Below are 26,032 nucleotides of genomic sequence, written 5' to 3'. Positions count from 1 at the left end.
TGTTCTAGAGGCATTCTCTCCTGACGTTTCGCCTGCATCTATGGCAAGCATCCTCAGAGGTTGTGAGCTATATGGCCATGTTCTAGAGGCATTCTCTCCTGACGTTTCGCCTGCATCTATGGCAAGCATCCTCAGAGGTTGTGAGCTATATGGCCATGTTCTAGAGGCATTCTCTCCTGACGTTTCGCCTGCATCTACGGCAAGCATCCTCAGAGGTAGTGAGGTCGAGGAGTCGGCCTCCATCTTCCTCCAGGCACGTTCCTCGCACGCTGCTCCTTAAAATCGTTGTTCGTCATTCGTCGTCATCCATCCCTATCACAGAATATTGACTCACTCGTCCACAGCCAATCTCCATAGCCAAGTTTTCACCTGTTTTCTGAACATCAGAAAAGTAAAGACGGAAGGGGCAGTTCTGATCTCCAGTGGGAGAGAGTTCCAGAGCCGAGGGGCCACCACCGAGAAGGCCCTGCCCCTCGTCCCCACCAGACGCGCCTGAGAGGCCGGTGGGACCGAGAGCAGGGCCCCTCCAGATGATCTTAACAATCTAGATGGTTCGTAGGGGAGAACGTTGCATATTAGACTAAAAACATTAAAATAGCAAAATGCAATCACATAATTACAATGGTCAGTCATCACAATAAAATCGTTGTTCGTCAGTCATCATCATCCATCCCTATCACAGTCGAAAGCCAATCTCCATAGCCAAGTTTTCACCTGTTTTCTGAACGTCAAGACGGAAGGGGCAGTTCTGATCTCCAGTGGGAGAGAGTTCCAGAGCCGAGGGGCCACCACCGAGAAGGCCCTGTCCCTCATCCCCACCAGGCGTGGTGGGACCGAGAGCAGGGCCCCTCCAGACGATCTTAACAATCTAGATGGTTCATAGGGGAGAATACGTTTGGACAGGTCAACTGGGCTGGAGTCGTTTAGGGTTACTGCTTCTAGAAGTTACTGCTTCCACCCCAATAGCATTTTCAAAGAAGCGTGGAATCAAAGCATTGGAGGAGACCACAAAGGCCATCCAGTCCAACCCACTGCCTATTTATTTATTATTATTGGGAATCGGAGCTGTTAGGCTCAAAATAACCCTCAATTGGGATGATTCCACCATAAACATAGCAGAGTGCTAGAAGTAAACTTCATAACCAGTAGAAAGAAATGGGCCAGAGTGAAGAGAGAGGGGGCCAGGGGAGAGTTCCACCTTGTCTCCTGCATATGTCATCAGTTGGGGACCCCTCCCCCCCCCCCCCCCCCCGCAGCACCAATTGCCGCTCTGGGCCAGAGTGTAGAGAGAGGGGCCCAGGGGAGAGTTCCACCTTGTCTCCTGACTATGTCATCAGTTGGGGAACCCTTCCCCAAGCACCAATGGCTGCTTTGGAACAGAGTGGGGGGGGGGGTGGTGGTGGTTAGGAGACAGTTCCATCTTGTCTCCTGCATATCTCACCCATTGGGGACCCCCTCCCTCCAGCACCAACTGATTTGGATTATGGGACTTGGGGTAAAGCCTATGCAAGGAAATTGTGGAGAGTAGAATCCTAGAATTCTGGGAGACCTGGTGGGCCATCATCCAGTCCAACCCCATTCTGCCAAGAAGCAGGAATATTGCATTCAAATCACGACTGACAGATGGCCATCCAGCCTCTGTTTAAAAGCTTCCAAAGAAGGAGCCTCCACCACACTCCGGGGCAGAGAGTTCCACTGCTGAACAGCTCTCACATAGAATCCTAGAGTTTGAAGAGACCTCCTGGGCCATCCTCCAGTCCAACCCCATTCTGCCAAGAAGCAGGAATATTGCATTCAAATCACCCCTGACAGATGGCCATCCAGCCTCTGTTTCAAAGCTTCCAAAGAAGGAGCCTCCACCACACTCCCTCCGGGGCAGAGAGTTCCACTGCTAAACAGCTCTCACATAGAATCCTAGAGTTTGAAGAGACCTCCTGGGCCATCATCCAGTCCAACCCCATTCTGCCAAGAAGCAGGAATATTGCATTCATATCACGACTGACAGATGGCCATCCAGCCTCTGCTTAAAAGCTTCCAAAAAAGGAGCCTCCACCACACTCCCTCTGGGGCAGAGAGTTCCACTGCTGAACATAGAATCATAGAATCCTAGAGTGGGAAGAGACCTCCTGGGCCATCCTCCAGTCCAACCCCATTCTGCCAAGAAGCAGGAATATTGCATTGAAATCACAACTGACAGATGGCCATCCAGCCTCTGTTTCAAAGCTTCCAAAGAAGGAGCCTCCACCACACTCCCTCCGGGGCAGAGAGTTCCACTGCTAAACAGCTCTCACATAGAATCCTAGAGTTTGAAGAGACCTGGTGGGCCATCATCCAGTCCAACCCCATTCTGCCAAGAAGCAGGAATATTGCGTTCAAATCACCCCTGACAGATGGCCATCCTGCCTCTGTTTAAAACTCTCCAAAGAAGGAGCCTCCACCACACTCCCTCCGGGGCAGAGAGTTCCACTGCTAAACAGCTCTCACATAGAATCCTAGAGTTTGAAGAGACCTGGTGGGCCATCATCCAGTCCAACCCCATTCTGCCAAGAAGCAGGAATATTGCGTTCAAATCACCCCTGACAGATGGCCATCCTGCCTCTGTTTAAAACTCTCCAAAGAAGGAGCCTCCACCACACTCCCTCCGGGGCAGAGAGTTCCACTGCTGAACATAGAATCATAGAATCCTAGAGTTGGAAGAGACCTCCTGGGCCATCATCCAGTCCAACCCCATTCTGCCAAGAAGCAGGAATATTGCATTCAAAGCACCCCTGACAGATGGCCATCCAGCCTCTGCTTCAAAGCTTCCAAAGAAGGAGCCTCCACCACACTCCGGGGCAGAGAGTTCCACTGCTGAACAGCTCTCACATAGAATCCTAGAGTTCTAAGAGACCTGGTGGGCCATCATCCAGTCCAACCCCGTTCTGCCAAGAAGCAGGAATATTGCATTCCAAGCACCCCTGACAGATGGCCATCCTGCCTCTGTTTAAAACTCTCCAAAGAAGTAGCCTCCACCACACTCCGGGGCAGAGAGTTCCACTGCTGAACAGCTCTCTCTCATAGTCAGGAAGTTCTTCCTAATGTTCAGGTGGAATCTCCTCTCTTGTTGTTGGAAGCCATTGTTCTGCATCCTAGTCTCCAGGGAAGCAGAAAGGAAGCCTGCTCTTTCCTCCTCCCTGTGGCTTCCTCTCATGTGTTTACGTGATAGGCAAAAGGGAAAAGTAAAGGTTGGTGGCTATTGAGGCTTCTTGGAGAACAGGGACACTGACGGAAGGTGGGCGTGGGGGTTCAGGGGTCCAAGGGGGCATGTAGGGCATTGGTCTGCAAATACTGAGGGAGAAGCAACAGATCTCGGTATCCGCAGGGAAGGTTTTGTCCCATTAAATCAGCATTTGGATTCAATGGGATAAATGCTTGCAAAATAGCGGAATAAATATACGCTGCTTGTCGTCACGCCTGGCGGTTTAAACAATAGCCGGGATAGAGGATGAGTGTCTGTTTCCTTAAAGCTCAAAGGGAGCTTGTTTCCTGGAGAGAGAGCGCCGGCCTTTCCTTCCCTCTGGCCTCCTTCCCTCTGGGCTTCTCTATCTATGGGCAGCAAAATGGGATGCGGCAGCAAAAAAAGGCAGAGGGATGTTGGCCTCAGGCATCAAGAGGAGCCTCGTGTCTAGATCCAGGGAAGTCATGCTATCCCTCTGTTCTGCCTTGGTCAGACCACTTCACCTGGAATACTGTGTCCAATTCTGGGCACCACAACTCAAGAGAGATATTGAGAAGCTGGAATGTGTCCAGAGAAAGAGGGAGACTAAAATGATCAAGGGTCTGGAGAACAAGCCCTATGAGGAGCGGCTTAAGGAGCTGGGCATGTTTAGCCTGAAGAAGAGAAGGATGAGAGGAGACATGATGAGAGCCATGTGTAAATATGTGAGAGGAAGCCACAGGGAGGAAGAGGGAGCAAGCTTTCTTTCTGCTTCCCTGGAGACTAGGGTCTGGAGAACAAGCCCTATGAGGAGCGGCTTAAGGAGCTGGGCATGTTTAGCCTGAAGGATGAGACGAGATATGATAGCCATGTATAAATATGTGAGAGGAAGCCACAGGGAGGAGGAGGGAGCAAGCTTGTTTTCAGCTGCCCTGGAGACTAAGACATGGAACAATGGCTACAAACTACACAAAAAGAGCATTATTAGGACATTTTTCCTGACTGTGAGAGCTGTTCAGCAGTGGAACTCTCTGCCCCAGAGTGAGTGTGGTGGAGGCTCCTTTTTTGGAAGGTTTTAAACAGAGGCTGGATGGCCATCTGTCGGGAGTGCTTTGAATGCAATATTCCTGCTTCTTGGCAGAATGGGGTTGGACTGGATGTCAGGTGGTGCAATGCTGGCTAAAGAGTCTAATTTCTCTAGTGGTCTGGAGCAAAGAAGGGAGAAGAGAAGAAGTAGGAGGAGGAAGAGAAGGGGAAGGGAGAAGGAGGATGCTGAAGAAAAGGAAGAGAAGGTGAAGGAAGAGATGGACAAAGAAGAGAAGAGAGACGAGGAGGAAGGGGAGGGGGAGGAGAAGAAGAGGGAGAAGAAGAGAAGGGGAGAAGGCGGATGCTCAAAGAAAGGAAGGAGAAGGTGAAGGAAGAGATGGAGAAAGAAGGGAAGAGAGACGATTTGGAAGGGGAGGGGGGAGGAGAAGAAGAGGGAGAAGGAGAATGAAGAAAACGAAGAAGAGAAGGGGAGAAGGAGGATGCTGAAGGAAAGGGAGGAGAAGGTGAAGGAAGAGAGGGAGAAAGAAGGGAAGCAAGATGAGGAGGAGGAGGGGAGGAGGCAACACAGCTGGGCTTGGCCTGACTTCCTTTGACCCTGATCAAGATGAGGAGAAGGAAAAACATAAGAAAAGAAGGAAGGAGGAGGAGGAGGAAGAGAAAGAGGTGGAGGGGAAAAGGAGAAAAGGGAGAGGAAGGAGACGTGAGAAGAGAATAAGAAGGAGAAGAAGGAAGAGAAGGAAGAAGAGAAGGGGGGAGAGGAAGGATACTGAAGGAGAGGAAGGAGAAGGTGAAGGGAGAGATGGAGAAAGAAGGGAAACTAGATGAGGAGGAGGCAGGGGAGGAGGCAACACCGCTGGGACTTCAGCTGGACTTGGCTTGGCTTCCTTTGACCCTGATCAAGATGAGGAGAAGGGGAAACATAACAAGAAGAGAAGCAAGGAGGAGGAGGAGGAAGAGAAAGAGGTGGAGGGGAAAAGGAGAAGAAGGGGGAGAGGAAGGAGAAGGGAGAAGAGAAGGAGGAAGAAGAGCAGAAGGAGGAAGAGAAGGAGGACGCTGAAGGAGAAGGACGAGATGGGGAAGGAAGGACGCCAGAGGAGGAGGAGGAGGAGGAGGGGAGGAGGCGACCCAGCTGGGACTTCAGCTGGACTTGGCTTGGCTTCTTTTGACCCTGATCAAGATGAGGAGGAGGGCAAACATAAGAAGAAGAGGAGGAGGAAGTAGGAGGAGGAAGAGAAAGAGGTGGAGGGGAAAAGAAGGGAGAGAGGATGGAGAAGGGAGAAGAGAAGGAGGGCGCTGAAGGAAAGGAAGGAGAAGGTGAAGGAAGAGATGGAAAAGGGGAAGAAAAAGCACCAGGAGGAGGCGACCCAGCTGGGACTTCAGCTGGACTTGGGATGGCTTCCTTTGACCCTGATCAAGATGAGGAGAAGGAGAAACATAACAAGAAGAGAAGCAAGGAGGAGGAGGAGGAGGAAGAGAAAGAGGTGGAGGGGAAAAGGAGAAGAAGGGGGAGAGGAAGGAGAAGAGAAGGAGGAAGAAGAGCAGGAGGAGGAAGAGAAGGAGGACGCTGAAGGAGAAGGACGAGATGGGGAAGGAAGGACGCCAGAGGAGGAGGAGGAGGAGGAGGCAGGGGAGGAGGCGACCCAGCTTTTGACCCTGATCAAGATGAGGAGAAGGGCAAACATAAGAAGAAGAGGAGGAGGAAGAATGAGGAAGTGGAAGAGAAAGAGGTGGAGGGGAAAAGAAGGGAGAGAGGATGGAGAAGGGAGAAGAAGAGGAGGAGGAAGAGAAGGAGGGCGCTGAAAGAATGGAAGGAGAAGGTGAAGGAAGAGATGGAAAAGGGGAAGAAAAAGCAGCAGGAGGAGGCGACCCAGCTGGGACTTCAGCTGGACTTGGCCTGGCTTCCTTTGACCTTGATCAAGATGAGGAGAAGGGGAAACATAAGAAAAGAAGGAGGAAGTAGGAGGAGGAAGAGAAGGAGGACGCTGAAGGAGGGAGAAGGAAGGAAGGAAGCCAGAGGAGGAGGAGGAGGAGGAGGGGCCCCTGCCTGGGGCTCCAGCTGGGCGTCCAGCTTCCCCCCGCCCCGCGTGGAGGGCGGGAGGTGCCTCTACCGGGAAGGGCTCCCCCCTCCCCTTCCACTTTCGCTTTCCCTTTGGTGTCCAGGCTGCGCCAGAGCAGAGCGGGGCCGGGGGCCGTCTGGATGTCCCCGGGGCGCCCCCTCGGAGGCCCTCCAGCTGGGACCATGCGGCGGGTGAGTGAGGGAGTGGGTGAGTGAGTGAGGGAGTGGGTGGGTAAGTGAGTGGGCCCAAGCACAGCCAGCAAGCAGGACTCCCCAGGGCTGGTTCTGCTCTCCTGAGTTCAGCCTGTTCCTTGGTATCTATCTATCTATCTATCTATCTATCTATCTATCTATCTATCTATCTATCTATCTATTTGTCGTGTCAGAGCAACCAGTCCATTATATTACATTTCTAACAGAATAAAGCAAACAAACAGACAGAATACACAACTTGTGAGTTTGGTAGTGGATTAAATGTCCTTTGACCAGTCTCTGGCCCCGTGGAGTGCCTCTGGTGTTGCCACAAGAAGGTCCTCCATTGTGCATCATGTGGAAGAAGGGCTCAGGGTGCATTGCAGCAGGTGGTCAGCGGTTGGCTCTTCTCCACACTCGCATGTCGTGGATTCCACTTTGTGGCCCCATTTCTGAAGGTTGGCTCTGCATCTCGTGGTGCCAGAGCGCAGTCTGTTCAGTGCCTTCCAAGTCGCCCCGTCTTCTGTGTGCCCAGGGGGGAGTCTCTCATTTGGTGTCAGCCATTGGTTGAGGTGCTGGGTTTGAGCCTGCCACTTTTGGACTCTCGCTTGCTGGGGTGTTCCAGCGAGTGTCTCTGTAGATCTTAGAAAACTATTTCTAGATTTAAGTCGTTGACGTGCTGGCTGATACCCAAACAGGGGATGAGCTGGAGATGTCTCTGCCTTGGTCCTTTCACTATTGGCTGCTACTTCCTGGCGGATGTCCGGTGGTGCAATACCGGCTAAACAGTATAATTTCTCCAGTGGTGTCGGGCACAGACACCCCGTGATAATGCGGCATGTCTCATTAAGAGCCACATCCACTGTTTGAGCGTGGTGAGATGTGTTCCACACTGGGCATGCATACTCAGCAGCAGAGTAGCATAGTGCAAGGGCAGATGCCTTCACTGTATCTGGTTGTGATCCCCAGGTTGTGCCAGTCAGCTTTCGTATCATATTGTTTCTAGCACCCACTTTTTGCTTGATGTTCAGGCAGTGCTTCTTGTAGGTCAGAGAACGGTCCAGAGTGACTCCCAGGTATGTGGGTGTGCTGCAATGCTCCAGTGGGATTCCTTCCCAGGTAATAATCCTCAGAGTTCGGGATGCTTGTCTGTTCTTAAGGTGAAAGGCACATGTCTGTGTTTTAGATGGATTAGGGATCAGCTGGTTTTCCCTGTCAGAGGCAGTAAGAGCACCTAGAGCTTCGGAGAGCTTCTGTTCTACCATCTCAAAGCTCCCTCTTGAGCGGTGATGGCACGATCATCAGCACAGATGAAGCTCTCTGTCCCTTCTGGCAGTGGCTGGTCATTTGTGTAGATGTTGAACATGGATGGAGTGAGCATGCTCCCCTGAGGCAGGCCGTTCTTCTGTTTCCGCCATCTGCTTCTCTGGCCCTGGAACTCAACAAAAAAGCTCCTGTTCGGTAGCTGATTTCCTTGAGCGGTGATGGCACGATCATCAGCATAAATATTATTACTATTGTTATTTGAAGCACAACAAGATGAGTCCACAGCAAACGAGTTATGTCCATGTCTATAAGAAAATATGAAGCAAAGCTGCCTTTTCATGAACCAGCAACTCGTGGCTTTTGGAGTTTCCAAACTTCCTGAGCCAAGGATCCGCCAACAAAGGACGCAACCAGACAATAAGTGAATGGCTGTTGCGTTGGATCACACGTCGGACCCTTCCCAAGTGACTGCGTGATGTATCGGCAAATAACGTGCAGATCCCAGTAAGGTGGTCTTTTGCAGTTGGTGATATGGGCTGTGCTGATTGTGTTTAAGTGCAGGCCAAGGTCTTGAGGCACTGCACCCAGAGTGCCAATCACCTCTGGGACCATCTTGACTGGCTTGTGGCAGAGTCTTTGCAGTTCGATCTTTAAATCCTCGTATCGTGTCATCTTTTCCACTTGTTTCTCTGCAATCCTGCTGTTTCCTGGGATTGCAACATCAACAATCCACACTATGTTTTTTCACACGATTGTGAGGTCAGGAGTGTTGTGCTTTAGAAATCTATCTGTCTAAATCCGGAAGCAGTTTGGCGTGTTCATTCTCTGTAACTTTTTCCGGCTTGTGATCCCACCCGTTCTTTGTCACAGGCTGATGGTGTTTGTGGCACAAGATCCAAGGAGTCATCTGAGCAAGGGTGTTGTGCCTCTGCTTGGAGTCTGTCTGCGTGATCTTCTTGCAGTAGCTGAAGATGGGATCTAGTGTTGCCATCTGCTTCCTTGCAGCGTCTACACTTGGGATCTTTATTTTATTTTGGATTATTATTATTATTATTATTAGGAGATTCCACCTGAACATGAGGAAGAACTTCCTGACTGTGAGAGCCGTTCAGCAGTGGAACTCTCTGCCCTGGAGTATAGTGGAGACTCCTTCTTTGGAGGCTTTTAAACAGAGGCTGGATGGCCGTCTGCCAGGGGTGATTTGAATGCAATATTCCTGCTTCTTGGCAGAAGGGGGTTGGATTGGATGGCCCAGGAGGTCTCTTCCAACTCTCTTGGATTCTAGGATTCTAAGAACTTCCAGACTGTGAGAGCTGTTCAGCAGTGGAACTCTCCGCCCCGGAGTATAGTGGAGACTCCTTCTTTGGAGGCTTTTAAACAGAGGCTGGATGGCCATCTGTCAGGGGTGATTTAAATGCAATTCTCCTGCTTCTTGGCAAGGGGTTGGACTGGATGGCCCATGAGGTCTCTTCCAACTCTAGGATTCTAAGAACTTCCTGACTGTGAGAGCCGTTCAGCAGTGGAACTCTCCGCCCCGGAGTGTGGTGGAGGCTCCTTCTTTGGAAGCTTTTAAACAGAGGCTGGATGGCCATCTGTCAGGAGTGATTTGAATGCAATATTCCTGCTTCTTGGCAGAATGGGGTTGGACTGGATGGCCCACGAGGTCTCGTCCAATTCTTTGATTCTAGGATTCTATGAGGAGGAGGGGGAAGAGGAGGTGGTGGTTGTTTTGCTTCTCAAAGGGTTAGCAGAAATGAGGCTGGATGGCCATCTGTCAGGGGTGATTTGAATGCAATATTCCTGCTTCTTGGCAGAATGGGGGTGGACTGGATGAGTGCCCACCGAGTCTCTTCTGACTCAGTGATTCTATGATTATTGTTATTATTGGGAATCCTAGCCTGTTTGGACTGCCGGGGAACTGTGCTGGGATGCGTAGTTCTCGGATCGATTTCCCCTTCTGTGTTCTGACGGAAATAAAATCTGGGCAGTTGATGACAAGCTAGTACAAGCCAGGACTTCATGCTAGCAGAAGAATGGGATTACATCAGTGTTTCTCAACCTGGGGATCTCAAGGGGGTTTTGGGGGGTCACCATCACAAAACATAGTGTTTTCTGTTAGTCAAGGGGGTTCTGTGTGAGACGTTTGGCCCATTTCTGTCATTGGTGAGGTTCAGAATGCTCTGTGATTGTAGGTGAACTATAAATCCCAGCAACTACAACTCCCAAATGCCAAGGTCCAGTTTCCCCACCAGTGTCCACCCTCCTCCAAACTGCAATAGGATGTAGAGTGGGTCATGGGGGCTCTGTGTGCCAAGTTTGGTCTTGATCAGTCTCTGTTGGGGGCCGCAGTGGTCTGTGGGAACCGAAGGGTTTGAGAGTGCTACAAATCCCAACACCCATTGTCCGTCCTCCCCCCAATCTCACCAGGATGTAGAGTGAGTTATGGGGGGTTTTGTGTCCCAAGTTTGGCCCACGTCCGTCATCCGTGTTGGTCGCTGTGGTCTATGAAAGTGAGAGCTAAGTGAGAGCCAATCAGAAAGCGGCCACATTCCCCTCCGCATACAAACATTCACTTTCATTGCATACACAGAGAGATAGACAAGACATCTGAAAATTAGCAAACCTTGATTTTGCAGTTCTCTATAAGGGATTTATGTATTGTATTATGCCATGGTTTGTAATGGGACTTGAAGACGGAGGATTTTGGTATCGAGAGTGGGGCGGTGCCCTTGGGATCAAACCTCCGTGGGTCCAAGGGGGTCACTTTACTTGGGAAAGCTGACCAGACAGGTCACCGGACAGGTCATAGAATCATAGAATCCTAGAGTGGGAAGAGACCTCCTTCGCCATCATCCAGTCCAACCCCATTCTGCCAAGAAGCAGGAATATTGCAGTCAAATCACCCCTGACAGATGGCCATCCAGCCTCTGCTTAAAAGCCTCCAAAGGAGGAAGGAGCCTTCACCACACTATGGGGCAGGGAGTTCCACTGCTGAACATAGAATAATAGAATCCTAGCGTTGGAAGGGACCTCCTGGGCCATCCAGTCCAACCCCATTCTGCCAAGAAGCAGGAATATTGCATTCAAAGCACCCCCGACAGATGGCCATCCAGCCTCTGTTTAAAAGCCCCCAAAGGAGGAAGGAGCCTCTACCGCACTACGGGGCAGAGAGTTCCACTGCTGAACATAGAATCATAGAATCAAAGAGTTGGAAGAGACCTCCTGGGCCATCATCCAGTCCAACCCCATTCTGCCAAGAAGCAGGAATATTGCAGTCAAATCACCCCTGACAGATGGCCATCCAGCCTCTGCTTAAAAGCCTCCAAAGGAGGAAGGAGCCTTCACCACACTATGGGGCAGGGAGTTCCACTGCTGAACATAGAATAATAGAATCCTAGCGTTGGAAGGGACCTCCTGGGCCATCCAGTCCAACCCCATTCTGCCAAGAAGCAGGAATATTGCTTTCAAAACACCCCTGACAGATGGCCATCCAGCCTCTGTTTAAAAGCCCCCAAAGGAGGAAGGAGCCTCTACCGCACTACGGGGCAGAGAGTTCCACTGCTGAACATAGAATCATAGAATCAAAGAGTTGGAAGAGACCTCCTGGGCCATCATCCAGTCCAACCCCATTCTGCCAAGAAGCAGGAATATTGCATTCAAATCACCCCTGACAGATGGCCATCCAGCCTCTGCTTAAAAGCTTCCAAAGAAGGAGCCTCCACCACACTCCCTCCGGGGCAGAGAGTTCCACTGCTGAACGGCTCTCACAGTCAGGAAGTTCTTCCTCATCTTCAGGTGGAATCTCCTCTCTTGTAGTTTGAAGCCATTGTTCCATTGCGTCCTAGTCTCTCTCCAGGGAAGCAGAAAGGAAGCTTTCTCGTTTTCTGCTCGGTTGTCCAGTTGTCACCGGACAACCGACCTCCCAACGCCAGGCTTTGCCTTTCCACCCCGGAAAGCTCTTGCCCCTAAAAAGGTAAACAATGCACCAGGAGCCCAGAGTTTTTGCAAGAGGGGCTGCTCCACGTTGGGCTCCACGTGCCCCGCTTGCCCCCCATTTTTGCCCCACGGGTGACGTTTCTGCATTCTCTCCTTGTGTGGGATGCAGGCGCGCTCCCGCCCTGCCATTCTTTTCTTGTGGTGGGAAATCACGTAGCGATGGAGGAGTCAGATATTGCGTCGGTTGCGTCAATGGCAAACCCCACAAGCTGCGGTTGCCAAAAGGTCACGGGCCCCTGTTGCCGAGCGCTGTGCCTTCTGAATTTGCAGCTGAAAATATATGAATATACTATATATTATTTTTTACTAGCTTGAGTTATTTGAAAAAGTGAATTTTTTACTTGCTTGTGGGTGAACTATAACTCACTTCATGCCGGATTAACCCCAAGAAACTCCATTAGTACTTAAAGTTTGTTGTGTTGGGCAACTTTGCTCTAGATGCATCATCGGTGGGGTTCAGTGTACTCTTTGGCTGAAGGGTAAACTACAACTCCCACTATGATGAGTCAGTCCTCTCAAACCCTTCCAATAGGTTGAGTTAGTCATGGGGGTCCTGTGTGCCTAGTTTGGTCCAGGTCCATCATTGGTGGAGGTCACAGTTTCTCTGGTTGAGGGTGAACTACAACTCCCAGAAAGAAAGATCAGATCGCTGTCCCCCAAACCCCTCCAGTAATCAAATTTGGGCATATCAGGTATGTGTGCCTAGTTTGGTCCAGGTCCATCATTGGTGGAGATCACGGTTTCTCTGGTTGTGGGTGAACTACAACTCCCAGAAAGAAAGATCAGATCGCTGTCCCCCAAACCCCTCCAGTAATCAAATTTGGGCATATCAGGTATGTGTGCCTAGTTTGGTCCAGGTCCATCATTGGTGGAGATCACGGTTTCTCTGGTTGTGGGTGAACTACAACTCCCAGAAAGAAAGATCAGGTCGCTGCCCCCCAAACCCCTCCAGTAATCAAATTTGGGCACATCAGGTATGTGTGCCTAGTTTGGTCCAGGTCCATCATCAGTGGAAGTCACAGTTTCTCTGGCTGTGGGTGAACTACAACTCCCAGAAAGGAAGGTCACTTCCCCCCAAACCCCGTTCTCTAGTAATCAAATTTCAGCATATCAGGTATGTGTGCCAAGTTTGGTGCAGGTCCATCATTGGTGGAGGTCAACGTTTCTCTGGTTGTGGGTGAACTACAATTCCCAGAAAGGAAGGTCACTTCCCCCCAAACCCCGTTTCCTAGTAATAAAATTTCAACATATCAGCTACGTGTGCCAAGTTTGGTCCAGATCCATCGGTGTTTGGGTTCACAATGCTGTCTGGATGTAGTTGAACTACAACTTTCCCAAATCAAGGTGATTTCCCCCCAAAGGCCTCCAGTATTTTTTTTGCTGATCGTGGGGGCTCTGTGTGCCAAGTTTGGTCCAATTTCATCCTTGGTGGAGTTCAGAGTGCGCTTTGATTGCAGGTGAACTATAAATCCCAGCACCTGCAACTCCAAAATGTCCAGGCAAATTCCCCTCAAAACTCACCAGTATTCAAATGTTGGCATATCAGATACGCATACCAAGCTTGGTCCAGATCCATCGTTGTTTGGGTTCATAGTGCGCTCTGGGGTGAACTACAACTCCTATAAATCCCTCCAAAGACCTCCGGTATGTTTTGTTGGTCATGGTTGTAACTGGAGGTGACCCCCTTCTTCCCAGGGTTCTGTAAAAGATAGTTCAGAATCAGGGAATTCATAGTTTTGCCAAGGACATCAGGCTGGAACGATCCCATAATCCCCTGTCTCTCCTCCTGTTTTATGAACGGACTTGGCGGGGGGGGGGGAGGGGGCTGGTGTGAGTTCCCCTTCAACCCTGCATGACCCCCCCCCCCTTCCCTATGAACTCTGTGTATGCTCCCATGCCCCATTCCTCATTCCCTATAGGTGTCTATGTCTATCTGGAATATTGTGTCCAATTCTGGGCACCACAATTCAAGAGAGATATTGACTCCAAGCTGGAATGTGTCCAGAGGAGGTCGACTAAAATGATCAAGGGTCTGGAGAACAAGCCCTATGAGGAGCGGCTTAAGGAGCTGGGCATGTTTAGCCTGAAGAAGAGAAGGCTGAGAGGAGATATGATAGCCATGTATAAATACGTGAGAGGAAGCCACAGGGAGGAGGAGGAGGGAGCAAGCTTCCTTTCTGCTTCCCTGGAGACTAGGACGCAATGGAACAATGGCTTCAAACTACAAGAGAGGAGATTCCATCTGAACATGAGGAAGAACTTCCTGACTGTGAGAGCTGTTCAGCAGTGGAACTCTCTGCCCCGGAGTGTGGTGGAGGCTCCTTCTTTGGAAGCTTTTAAGCAGAGGCTGGATGGCCATCTGTCAGGGGTGATTTGAATGCAATATTCCTGCTTCTTGGCAGAATGGGGTTGGACTGGATGATGGCCCAGGAGGTCTCTTCCAACTCTTGGATTCTATGTTCTATGTTAAGAAAATATGAAGCAAAGCTGCCTTTTCATGAACCAGCAACTCATGGCTCTTGGAGTTTCCAAACTTCCTGAGCCAATAATCTCCTAACAAAGGACTCAACCAGATCAATTTGCATGGAGAATAAGTAAATGGCTCCTCTTGCCTGGACCTCGGAGGGCCGATAGCCAGGCCATCCGGAATAATGGAGTCTATGGACATATTGAATCACTCAACGCAAAGGACATTTCCCCATCTGCGAGGAACCAGGGATTTGTCACCCGGCCACATCCAGACCTCCGGAACCTCTCTCTGCTTCATCAGTGAACTCCATATCGCAGTAAGACCAAGGACCTGGCCTCTTGGAGCCAGACAAAAATGACAATTCAAGAGACAAAAACAATAACTCAGACCTGGCTTGAGAGCCTGAAGCTATCGCCTGGTTATTTGTAATCCAGTCACCTGGACATTTCTTCGTTGTTTCCCTGTTGCCCGCCTCCTTCCCACCTCATTCGCTGAGCGGCCAAAGCAGGGTCAGGACCCTCATTGGATCTCCTCCCAGCTCGCTGACGTCACCGCCAATCACAACAAAGTCGGTTCAGGGGGCGGGCACGGGAGACTTGAAGTTGACATCTCTATAAATATTGTATTTCTCAGCCCAGTGGGTTATGTTGATTTTTGGGCAGATTACTGCAATCGTCATCCTTTCCTTCAGCTTGGTGAGACTTATTTTGGCAAAATTAGGGAAAAATCTTTTTGGCGCTTGCCGTCTTGCCAGGTGTTCCAGATCCTCCTTTTGGGTCTGGCTGGTCTCTGCCTAGGCAGGGCCTCCCAAATTCGTGTTCGATGTCATTTCGATTAAGTTGGGAAGTTTTCCAGGGGGCTACTGCTGGGTCCCTTCAGTTTGAGGGTGGCTGCCAGTGGCTCCAGTGATGCACAGGCTGGGGTGAGGAGGACCTGCGGAACTCTCTGCCACAGGTCAGTGTGTTGTCAATACGTTATTTTGGTGGTGGTGTTGGGGGGGGAGAAGGTCTTTTCGGCTTGATAGTGCCCTTAAGCGCTCCAGCTGGAGGTCAGCTGTGACCAGCAATGCTGTAGAATTTGAAGAGGCACGAATGGAGGGCGAAAGAGAGAAACGTGCCAAGAGGAAGGTGCGTCAAGCCGACCGGGACCGCCTTCTGTCTGGAAACCGATGCCCTCACTGCGGGAGAAGATGCGGGTCAAGAACTGGGCTCCACAGTCACCTACGGACCCCACGCCAGGACACCGATCTTGGAGGACAATGCTATTCGGACAACGAGGGATCCCCTAAGTAAGTGAGAGAGTAACTCCCACAGGGAAACCCTAGGGACTGCCCCGCACTAGCAGAGATGCATCATAAACCTGCCAAACCTAGATAAGCATTCTTTGCTTTTGGGACTGTTTGGAATCAGGACCGTGCCCGTTATCCAGTATACGTTTGCCTAGCTGTGTACGCAAATATATTTTGCCTGTTGTCAGTGTTGAGACGTCTGTTTTTTAATGGTTGTAAGTTGCTCTGGGTCCTGAACTGAGGGGAAGACAGGCTCCCGTGTCAAACTGCATTAATTCTGCAGTGTTGATGCCGGACCCATAAACTGCACTACGAAACTGCCTTGTATGGGGTCCTGGGGTCCTTAACCCTACTCTCTCTGCCTTGAATCGTTTCCTTGTGTGTTTAATTACTTTGTGTTTTCATTTCTTTCTGTCTCTTTCTTTCTAAGCTCCTGGGAACAAAAGTTATCTGTGAAAAACGAGGTAATGTTCCTTTTGCAAGAGTATTGGTTGTTTTCATGTAACTTCAGGTTTGTGGGGATTTTCCACTCCAAAGGTCAGCAGCGCTGTTGTTTACTTCTTTCCCTCTCAGACTTGGCTCTTGCTCCATCGTGCGGGGAGAGACAAGAAGCACCGCTCTGCCTTCCTGCCATCCATAGGTTCAAAAGTATCTTCCAACCGCATGGTTTTGTGCATGACTACATTGCCTTCTTGTGGAACGCGACGGGTTGAGAATGCCTTATCTGAAATGCTTTGGACCAGAAGTGCTTTGGGTTTCAGATGGTTGTTTTACTTCTGGATTCTGTACAACCTGCATTTGCAGAAAGTTATATCATGAGACACCTTGGACAACCTACATTTGCACAAGTGCATATCATGAGATACTGTGAACAACCTACATTTGCACACATGCATATCAGGAGACACCTTGGACAACCTACATTTGTACACATGCATATCATAAGATACTGTGAACAACCTATATTTGCACACATGCATATTAGGAGATACATTGAACAACTTGCACAAAGGTATATTGCAAGATATCTCGGGCAACTTGCATTTCCACAAGTGCATATCATACGATACCTTGGTCAACTTGCATTTGCACAACTTCATATCGGGAGATACCTTTAACAACCTACATTTGCACAAGTGCATATCATGAGACACCTTGGACAACCTCCATTTGTACATATGCACATTGGGAGATACGTTGAACAACTTGCACAAAGCTATATTGCAAGATACCTTTGACAACCTGCATTTCCACAAGTGCATATCATGTGATACCTTGGCCAACTTGAATTTGCACAACTTCATATTGGGAGATCCTATGGGCAACCTGCATTTGCACAAGTGCATATCATGCAATACCTTGCACAACCTGCATTTGCACAAATGCACATCGGGAGATACCTTGGACAACCTGCATTTGCACAACTGCATATGTTGTTGTTGTTCACTCGTTCAGTCGTCTCCGACTCTTCGTGACCTCATGGACCAGCCCACGCCAGAGCTCCCTGTCGGCCGTCACCACCCCCAGCTCCCTCAAGGTCAGTCCAGTCACTTCAAGGATGCCATCCATCCATCTTGCCCTTGGTCGGCCCCTCTTCCTTTTGCCTTCCACTTTCCCCAGCATCATTCCCTTCTCCAGGCTTTGCTGTCTCCTCATGATGTGGCCAAAGGACTTCCACTTTCCCTCTGGTCTCCTTCCCTCCAATGAGCAGCCGGGCTTTCTTTCCTGGAGGATGGACTGGTTGGATCTTCTCGCAGTCCAAGGCACTCTCAGAACTTTCCTCCAACACCACAGCTCAAAAGCATCTCTCTTCCTTCGCTCAGCCTTCCCTAAGGTCCAGCTCTCACATCCGTAGGTGACTACATATAGGTATTACATTATTTTTCCATATAATCACCATTCAGTTCAATACATTTTGTCATCTGTGGGACGGGTTTTGGATGCCTGTGTCAGAGAAGGTTCTCTTTGCCTTTTTCAGCCAGTTCGTCCTTCGATTTTCACCTTGCCATCGTCAGAAAAGTATTTTCCACCCAAGTGTTCCTTCAATTTAGTGGAGAGATGGTAGTCACTGAGTGCAAGATCAGGGCTGTGAGAGGGGTGGCTTAAAGCATCCCAACTACATGAAGTCAACAACTCTTGTGTTGCATGAATGGTGTGTAGATGCGCATTGTCATGAAGGAGACAGACTCCCACTGTCAGCATCCCGCTGGATGGCTCTGCGAAGCTTCTTCATGGTCTCACAATATATTGCACACCCATTTTGTCACATGCTGTTGTGACATTATGCCCTCTCCATAAACTGAAACAATTTTGCAATGAATCGCAGCAGCCCTTCGCATTTAGCTAATGTATTACAGTGCAAACTTTGCACCGGGAGGGAAACGGAATGAGAATGCTCATCTCTAACCCTCACCACAACGCCAGTCGATGAGCAACTGGCGACTGGCACTGCTCGCTCGCTTCCACTGGCTTCCCACTACACAGTAGTAATGCCAACTTCCCCTGTGAAAATTCCCCATGAGAGCTGTGTGCCTTGTAACCTTACTTTCCGGATATCCCTTTTACAGCCTGAACTTTGTGTTTGAAGGGAAATGGAATGAGGACGCTCATCCCTAACCTTCATCACAATGCCAGTCGATGAGCAACTGACGACTGACACTGCTCGCTCACTTCCACTGGCTTCCCACTACACAGTAGTAATGCCAACTTCCCCTGTGAAAATTCCCCATGAGAGCTGTGTGCCTTGTAACCTTACTTTCCGGATATCCCTTTTACAGCCTGAACTTTGTGTTTGGAGGGAAACGGAATGAGGACGCTCATCCCTAATCTTCATCACAATGCCAGTCGATGAGCAACTGACGACTGGCACTGCTCGTTCGCTTCACTTCCACTGGCTTCCCCCTGCACAGCAGTGAGACCAACTTCCCCCGTGTAAATTCCCCACAAGACCTACGTGCCTTGTAACCTTACTTTCCGGATATCCTTTTTACAGCACGAACTTTGTGCTTGGAGGGAAACGGAATGAGGGTGTTCATCTCTAACCCTCACCACAATGCCAGTCGATGAGCAACTGACGACTGGCACTGCTCGCTCGCTTCACTTCCACTGGCTTCCCCCTGCACAGCAGTGAGAGCAACTTCCCCCGTGTAAATTCCCCACAAGGCCTACGTGCCTTGTAACCTTACTTTCTGGATAACCCTCACATGTCTTAAGCACATAGCCTGAATTCCATGCACGGTACATTTAATACTTTTGTGCATGAAACAAAAGTCGGTGTTCATTGAACCACTGGACAGCCAAGGCATCACCATCTCAGCCACCCATGCCAGAGCATTTCAGATTATGGAATTTGGGACAAGGGATGCTCCGCATGTATTGCATGTTTTGTGTGGCTTTGGGCTGACCCATTTCATTGGAGGAGTTGGGGCACAAGTGATGCATGTTGTGTGTGTTTTATGGTGAATGCCCTTCCTTCCTTCCTTCCTTCCTTCCTTCCTTCCTTCCTTCCTTCCTTCTTTCCTTCCTTCCTTCCTTCCTTCCTTCCTTCCTTCCTTCCTTCCTTCCTTCCTTCTCTCCCTCTGGCCACCAGTATTAAACAACTCTAAAATCATAACAGTAAATAAAGAACACTCAAAAACAGGGGAACTCCAGACAAGAAACAATCAAGGACAGCTAATCACCCCTCAACAAAGGATTCCCCCAGGCAGCAAGACGCCACACCTGAAACGGCCAGGGCATTAAATGCTAATCAAGGTATCCAGTGGAAACATTCACACCTGCCTCAAACAGACAAGAGTTCTTTCTCCCACCCTGGACATTATTCCACAGGTATCCAATTTTCCTAGTTTCCAACACAGCTCACAACCTCTGAGGATGCCTGCCATAGATGCAGGCGAAACATCAGAAGAGAATGCTTCTAGAACATAGCCATACAACCCAGAAAAAAACAATAACCCAAAGAATAACTAGTTTACTCTTCTTAGTTCAGAACAACATATGTACGATGTGATCAGTTACATCAACTCACATAATGTCCTTTTATGAGAGATCTAGAATGGTCTTTCTTTTGTCCATGTGGATAAACTCCTTCACTCCACACTCTCTCTCTCTCTGCCTCTCTCTTCAAAACTGTCTCTCTTTGCACATGCATAGCTGAAGCCTGAACAAAAATGGAACAGTGTCGAAAAGTCCCAGGCTCAGCCTGCTCCCCGGGCATTGCCTGACCAGTCAGCTCCATGCACCTTATTTTACAGTTGACACACACACACATTAACTGTTTCCTTGCCTGCTCCAACACTGGTCATCACAATAATGCCATGATGGTTGACCTCTATCCTTACATTTCTCTTTGCGAATCCACATTGGGAGAACCAGAGGCAGGCACACTTTGTCTCATGAAGCACCCGAACCTTGCGGTATTGTTAGAGGGGTCTCGTATTGACCTGATCTATATCTATTGAGACTTTTTGGACCACAAGGCACGATATGACAACCTTCATTCTAGTCTTGGTCATTGGATTCTTTGTTTTTGTCGAAACGTGTTGTCAAAACATGTTGAGCGAACACCAAATAACGTTTCTTCCTTCTTTCCTTTTTCCCTCGAAGATTGTTTGCGTTTTCCTTGCGACGCAGCTCCTGTTTCACCGAGAAGCATTGTCCTGCCAAGCGTGGGAGTACAGGAGTAGTAGTGGTGAATGCTGCCCCAAATGTGCTTCAGGTACGTGATATTCAACGCAGAAACATCAGCCCCTCCATGCAGTTGTTATTATTATTATTATTATTAAAAATATCTCTTCAGGTCTGGCCCCATCTACACTGCCACATAATGTGGTTTGACTCCTATAATATACTTGAACTGCGACGTTTACACAAATGATCAGCCACTGCCAGAAGGGACAGAAAGTTTAATATATGCTGATGATCGTGCCATCACTGCTCAAGTAGGAAACTTTCAGATGGTTGAACAGAAGCTCTCCGAAGCTTTAGGTGCTCTTACAGTGCACACTGAGGAGCAGAGAATAATCAACGTGCTTTGCCCTATTACAGGAAGCTCACACAGAATCATAGAATCAAAGAGTTGGAAGAGACCTCATGGGCTACATCCACAGCCTTCCCCGCATCTATCCAGCTTGTAACTGTATCGAAAAAAGAGATCAGATTAGTCTGGCATGACTTGTTTTTCATAAATCCATGTTGACTATTAGCAATGACCGCATTTGTTTCTAAGTGTTTGCAGACCACTTCCTTGACAATCTTTTCCAGAATCTTGCCTGAATTGCCTGAATTCTTCTTTGGTGATTTCTCCCTTTTTCCACTTCTTGTGCATGTTTTGTGGCTAAACATGCCCAGCTCCTTAAGCTGCTCCTCATAGGGCTTGTTCTCCAGACCCTTGATCATTTTAGTTTCCCTCCTCTGGACACATTCCAGCTTGTCAATATCTCTCTTCAATTGTGATGCCCAGAAATGGACACAATATTCCAGGTGTGGTCTAACCAAAGCGGAATAGAGCATGGGGAACATGACTTCCCTAGATCTAGGCACTAGGCTCCTCTTGATGCCTGAGGCCAAAATCCCATTGGCTTTTTTTTTTTTTTTGCCACCACATCACATTCCTGGCTCATGTTCCCCTTCCTCCCCACGAGGACTCCAAGATCTTTTTCACACGTACTGCTCTCGAGCCAGGCATTGTCCCCCATTCTGTCTCTTTGCTTTTCGTTTTCCCTGCCAAAGTGGAGTATCTTGCATTTGTCCCTGTTGACCTTCATTTTGTTAGTTTTGGCCCTTCATCTCTCTAATCTGTCAAGATCGTTTTGAATCCTGCTCCAGTCCTCTGGAGTATTGGCTATCCCTCCGAATTTGGTGTCGTCTGCAAACTTGATGATCATGACCTTCTCACCCTTCGTCTAAGTCATTAATAAAGATGTTGAACAGGGCTTCACTTTGTGTCCCTATTTCTTGAGGTTGGCTCTGCATCTCGTGATGCCAGAGCGCAGTCTGTTCAGTGCCTTCCAAGTTGCCCAGTCTTCTGTGTGCCCAGGGGGAAGTCTCTTGTCTGGTATCACCCATGGATTGAGGTGCGGGGTTTGAGCCTGCCACTTTTGGACTCTCGCTTGCTGAGGCGTTCCAGCAAGTGTCTCTGTAGATCTAAGAAAACTATTTCTTGATTTCAGTCGTTGACGTGCTGGCTGATACCCAAACAGGGGATGAGCTGGAGATGTCTCTGCCTTGGTCCTTTCACTATTGGCTGCTACTTCCTGGCGGATGTCAGGTGGTGCAATACCGCCTAAACAATGTAATTTCTCCAGTGGTGTAGGGCACAGACACCCTGTGATAATGCGGCATGTCTCATTCAGAGCCACATCCACTGCTTTAGCGTGGTGAGATGTGTTCCACACTGGGCATGTGTACTCAGCAGCAGAGTAGCATAGCACAAGGGCAGATGTCTTCACTGTGTCTGGTTGTGATCCCCAGGTTGTGCCAGTCAGCTTTTGTATGATATTGTTTCTAGCACCCATTTTTTGCTTGATATTCAAGCAGTGCTTCTTGTAGGTCAGGGCACGGTCCAGAGTGACTTCTCCCAGGGATTTGGGTGTGCTGCCATTTCTTTCTTTATTTATTTCGGGCATTTATATCCCATTCTTCCGTGTAACTCCCAGGTGTTTGGGTGTGCTGCAATGCTCCAGTGGGATTCTTTCCCAGGTAATCCTCAGGTAATGTCTGTTCTTAAGGTGAAAAGCACACATCTGCAATGTAGATGGCTTAGGAATCACCTGGTTTTCGCTGTAATAGGCAGTAAGAGCACCAAAAGCTTTGGAGATCGGAAAGCTTATACCTTTGTTTATGTATTGTCTGTCCTTGTTAATTGTGTAACAGCATTGAAGGTTTGCTGTATATGTGTTCTGTCATCCACCCTGGGTCCCCTTGGGGAGAGAGAGCGGAATATAAATAAAGTATGTTGTTGTTGTTTTTGTTTTTGTTGTTGTTGTTGTTAGAAGAAGAAACATAACAAGGTGAGTCCACAGCAGACAAGATCACTCTGCTGGGTGTTGTATCGGATCACACGTCGGACCCTTCCCAAGTGTCTAGGACTGTGTGATGTATCAGCAAATAATGCGTGCAGATCCCAGTAAAGTGGCCTTTTGCAGCTGGCAGATGGTAATTTTGTCAGTGCCAATTGTGTTTAAGTGCAGGCCAAGGTCTTGAGGCACTGCCCCCTGTGTGCCCATCACCACTGGGACCCCCTTGACTGGCTTGTGCCAGACTCTTTGCAGTTCGATCTTTAAATCCTCATATCGTGTCATCCTTTCCAGTTGTTTCTCTGCAATCCTGCTCTCACCTGGGATTACAGTATCGACGATCCATACTTTGTTTTTTAACACAATAGTGAGGTCAGGAGTCTTGTGCTCCAAAACTCTGAATCCGGAAGTCCCAGAGTACCTTGACGGGTTCATTTAGTGTAACTTTTTCTGGCTCGTGATCCCAGCACTTCTTTGTGTCAGGCAGATGGTGTTTGTGACACAAGTTCCAATGAATCACCTGAGCAAGGGTGTTGTGCCTCTGCTTGGAGTCTGTCTGCATGTCTTCTTGCAGCAGCTCAGGATGTGATCTATTGTTTCACCTGCTTCCTTGCAGAGTCTACATTTGGGATCTGTTGTCGACTTTTCAGTTCTGGCTTTGATGACATTATTTCTAATGGCTTGTTCTTGGGCTGCCAGAATCAGGCCCTCCTTTGTCTCCTTTTTCCAAGTCCCATTTGTGAGCCAGAGCCATGTTTTTCTTTGTCAGTTTGGCTCTCAATTTTTCCCAGGAACTGTCCATGGAGAGAGAGCCTTCTTTGGCCAGTTTTCTCTTCTGCTCTGGATTGTGTTTTTATGACATTCCCTCTTTGTCTTTTGCACTTGAAGCAGTTTTCTACTCTTGACTTCCCTCCATGTTGGTTCTTGAGTGCCTTTCCCATCATCTGCCAGTCCGTGTTTCTCTCCTTCTTCTTCTCCCGTCTGTTTCCCTGGCAGAATCCCTCTCCTCTCTTCCTCCTGATTTTCTGGGCAGGTCAAGTCTGTCGACATCACTACGCAAGTGTCATGAGGAGTGGATGGTCATCAGTTTCCTTGTTTTTCTGTGCAAATCAGCCATCTCTGCTTGTGTCCAGTTCACAATCCCAGCCGTGTCTCTGATGACGGGGATGGCCCAGGGGTTGAGAGCCTTGATTGTATTTCCAACATTTAATTAGCTCTTCAAAACCTTTCTGACTCTTTGGACATATTCTTTGCTGGCCACCTTTTTCACTTGCCCATGCTTGATATTGTCCAACTCTAGTATGCCCAGATATGTATAGGCTTCAGGCTGATTGCACTTTATGGTATCTCCATGCCCTCGCTGTGGGTAATGTTCCCTTTCTTTAATGCCACTGTGGCACATTTGTCTAGGCCGAACTCCATACGGACGTCAGTGCCGAAGATTCTGGCTGTGTTGGTCAGGGACTCGATTTCTGTTTCTGATTTTCCGTAAAGCTTTAGATCATCCATGTACAACAATGATGAATTTCTTGCTGTTTGGTAGTCCAGGTTTGTTTTATGTAGAATTACTGACAGTGGGATCATTTATTTACAGCATTTTTACCCCGCCCTTCTCAACCCCCCCTCTGGGGGGGGGACCCAGAGTGGGGGGGGGATCAATGCAATGATGAACAGCAGTGGTGACAGTGAGTCGCCCTGGAAAATTCCTCTCTTGATGTTCACAGTTCCATAGCTTTCGTTGCCCACAAACAAGTCAGTTTTCTATTGTTTCATTGCATTTTCAGTGAACTTTCTAATATTTTCACAATATTATTATTATTATTATTATTATTATTATTATTATTATTAAAATTCCTCTCTTGATGTTAACAGTCCCATAGCTTTCGTTGCTCACGAACAACTCAGTTTTCCATTGTTTCATTGCATTTTCGATGAACTTTCTAATATATTGTCGAAGACTTTCATGGCTGGAATCACTAGGTTCTGGTGGGTTTTTTCGGGCTATAGAGCCATGTTCTAGTGGCATTTCTCCTGACGTTTCGCCTGCATCTATGGCAAGCATCCTCAGAGGGAGTGAGCTCTACCTCTGAGGATGCTTGCCATAAATGCAGGCGAAACGTCAGGAGAAATGCCACTAGAACATGGCTCTACAGCCCGAAAAAACCCACCAGAACCTAACTTTCTAATATTTTCATATTATTATTAAAATTCCTCTCTTGATGTTAACAGTTCCATAGCTTTCATTGCCCACAAACAACTCAGTTTTCCATTGTTTCATTGCATTTTCAGTGAACTTTCTAATATTTTCACAATATTATTATTATTATTATTATTATTATTATTATTAAAATTCCTCTCTTGATGTTAACAGTCTCATAGCTTTCGTTGCCCACAAACAACTCAGTTTTCCATTGTTTCATTGCATTTTCGGTGAACTTTCTAATATTTTCACAATATTATTATTATTATTATTATTATCATCATCATCATCTCATTCCAGCATAAGGGAATTGCTCCCAACGTCTTCACCATAAGCTCCCACAGAAACGTCAGCCAGTTTAGAAATCACCCTGAATGAAAGCAACCATCGCACAAACCATCTGTTTGGATGTCTTTCTTGCAGGAAGCAGAGTCGCAAAGCCCTGTACCTCCAGTTCAAGTACAAGATGTGTCCCGTGTTCAGAGGGTACATATACCGACCACCCAAATGGACTGGCGGAGTGCTTTCAATGCCTACCCTGTGATCCAGGTAAATACAGGAAAGAGAGCAACGTATGGATGTGACTCGGAACTCGACCTATTCTATATCAATAGAGACAGTGCTTTCTGTCACTCTGCTTAACTGTTTCTTCTATTCTGACTGTTTATTATGCCAAGTCCGGAATATAGTCTTGGAAGGGAATGGTATCACATGAGCTATTATTGTCAATCATGCATCCAAATATTCCCATATGTTTTTCTTCCTCCTTGGAGAAGCACCCTGCTTCCCCGCAGTCTCCCAATGCGTAGTTCCAAAATTTCCGTAACTTCAAAACTCCAAAATGCATCCTTTCCCCAACCACAACGCCAAGGACCAGCTCTCTGTTTTCCATACAACAGAACCCGACTCCCTACACAAACTCCAAGACTCCCAAAGCGCACTTCTTCCTTTTCCCTTGAGAAAGAAGCCCAGAGCATATCTGACACTCTCTGAATACACCATCTCTGTCCTTCCCATGGAGTAGAGCATGGCGGGTGGAACAGACTCCTCAGGTCTGCCACAATTTGAGAATTATTAGATTGAGTCTTTTATAGGAATATTCTGTTGATGTCATCCCAAAGTTGTAAATTAATGATAGATGTTTTCCATCCTGGAATATGTTGACTTCAACTCACTTTCCTGGCCAGATTTGGATTCTTCTTGATTAGTGTTGACAAACGCAAGGCTTGTGTTGACTTCCTTCTTAACATAAGGAGTGTTGTAAACATTTCCTTAACGTAAAATAATCATTGTCACACTTCTTAT

General features: G+C 48.3%; 1 protein-coding gene across 4 annotated transcripts in view; it reads left to right on the top strand.

Annotated features, from left to right (window-relative positions):
• Nucleotides 1–6,369: 6,369 nt before the first annotated feature.
• The window catches only part of TNFRSF14 (TNF receptor superfamily member 14), a 38,434-nt gene continuing 18,771 nt past the window's right edge, over nt 6,370–26,032 (top strand). Inside the window, exons 1-5 of one of the 4 annotated variants that reach the window (XM_067472934.1) lie at nt 15,300–15,511; nt 15,942–15,975; nt 16,085–16,159; nt 20,117–20,228; nt 25,151–25,276. In XM_067472934.1, the coding sequence (XP_067329035.1) occupies nt 15,315–15,511; nt 15,942–15,975; nt 16,085–16,159; nt 20,117–20,228; nt 25,151–25,276 (544 nt within the window). In that variant the 5' untranslated portion in view covers nt 15,300–15,314. Of the gene's footprint in view, nt 6,492–15,299; nt 15,512–15,941; nt 15,976–16,084; nt 16,160–20,116; nt 20,229–25,150; nt 25,277–26,032 lie in introns of those variants that run through there. The other 3 variants (XM_067472936.1, XM_067472935.1, XM_060759056.2) reach the window with 3 other exon arrangements.

Source organism: Anolis sagrei, chromosome 13 (genome assembly GCF_037176765.1).
Source record: "Anolis sagrei isolate rAnoSag1 chromosome 13, rAnoSag1.mat, whole genome shotgun sequence".
In the NCBI taxonomy this organism is placed as follows: domain Eukaryota; kingdom Metazoa; phylum Chordata; class Lepidosauria; order Squamata; family Dactyloidae; genus Anolis; species Anolis sagrei.
The sequence above is the reverse complement of the archived record's forward strand: the minus strand, read 5'-3'. Positions and strand labels throughout refer to the sequence as shown.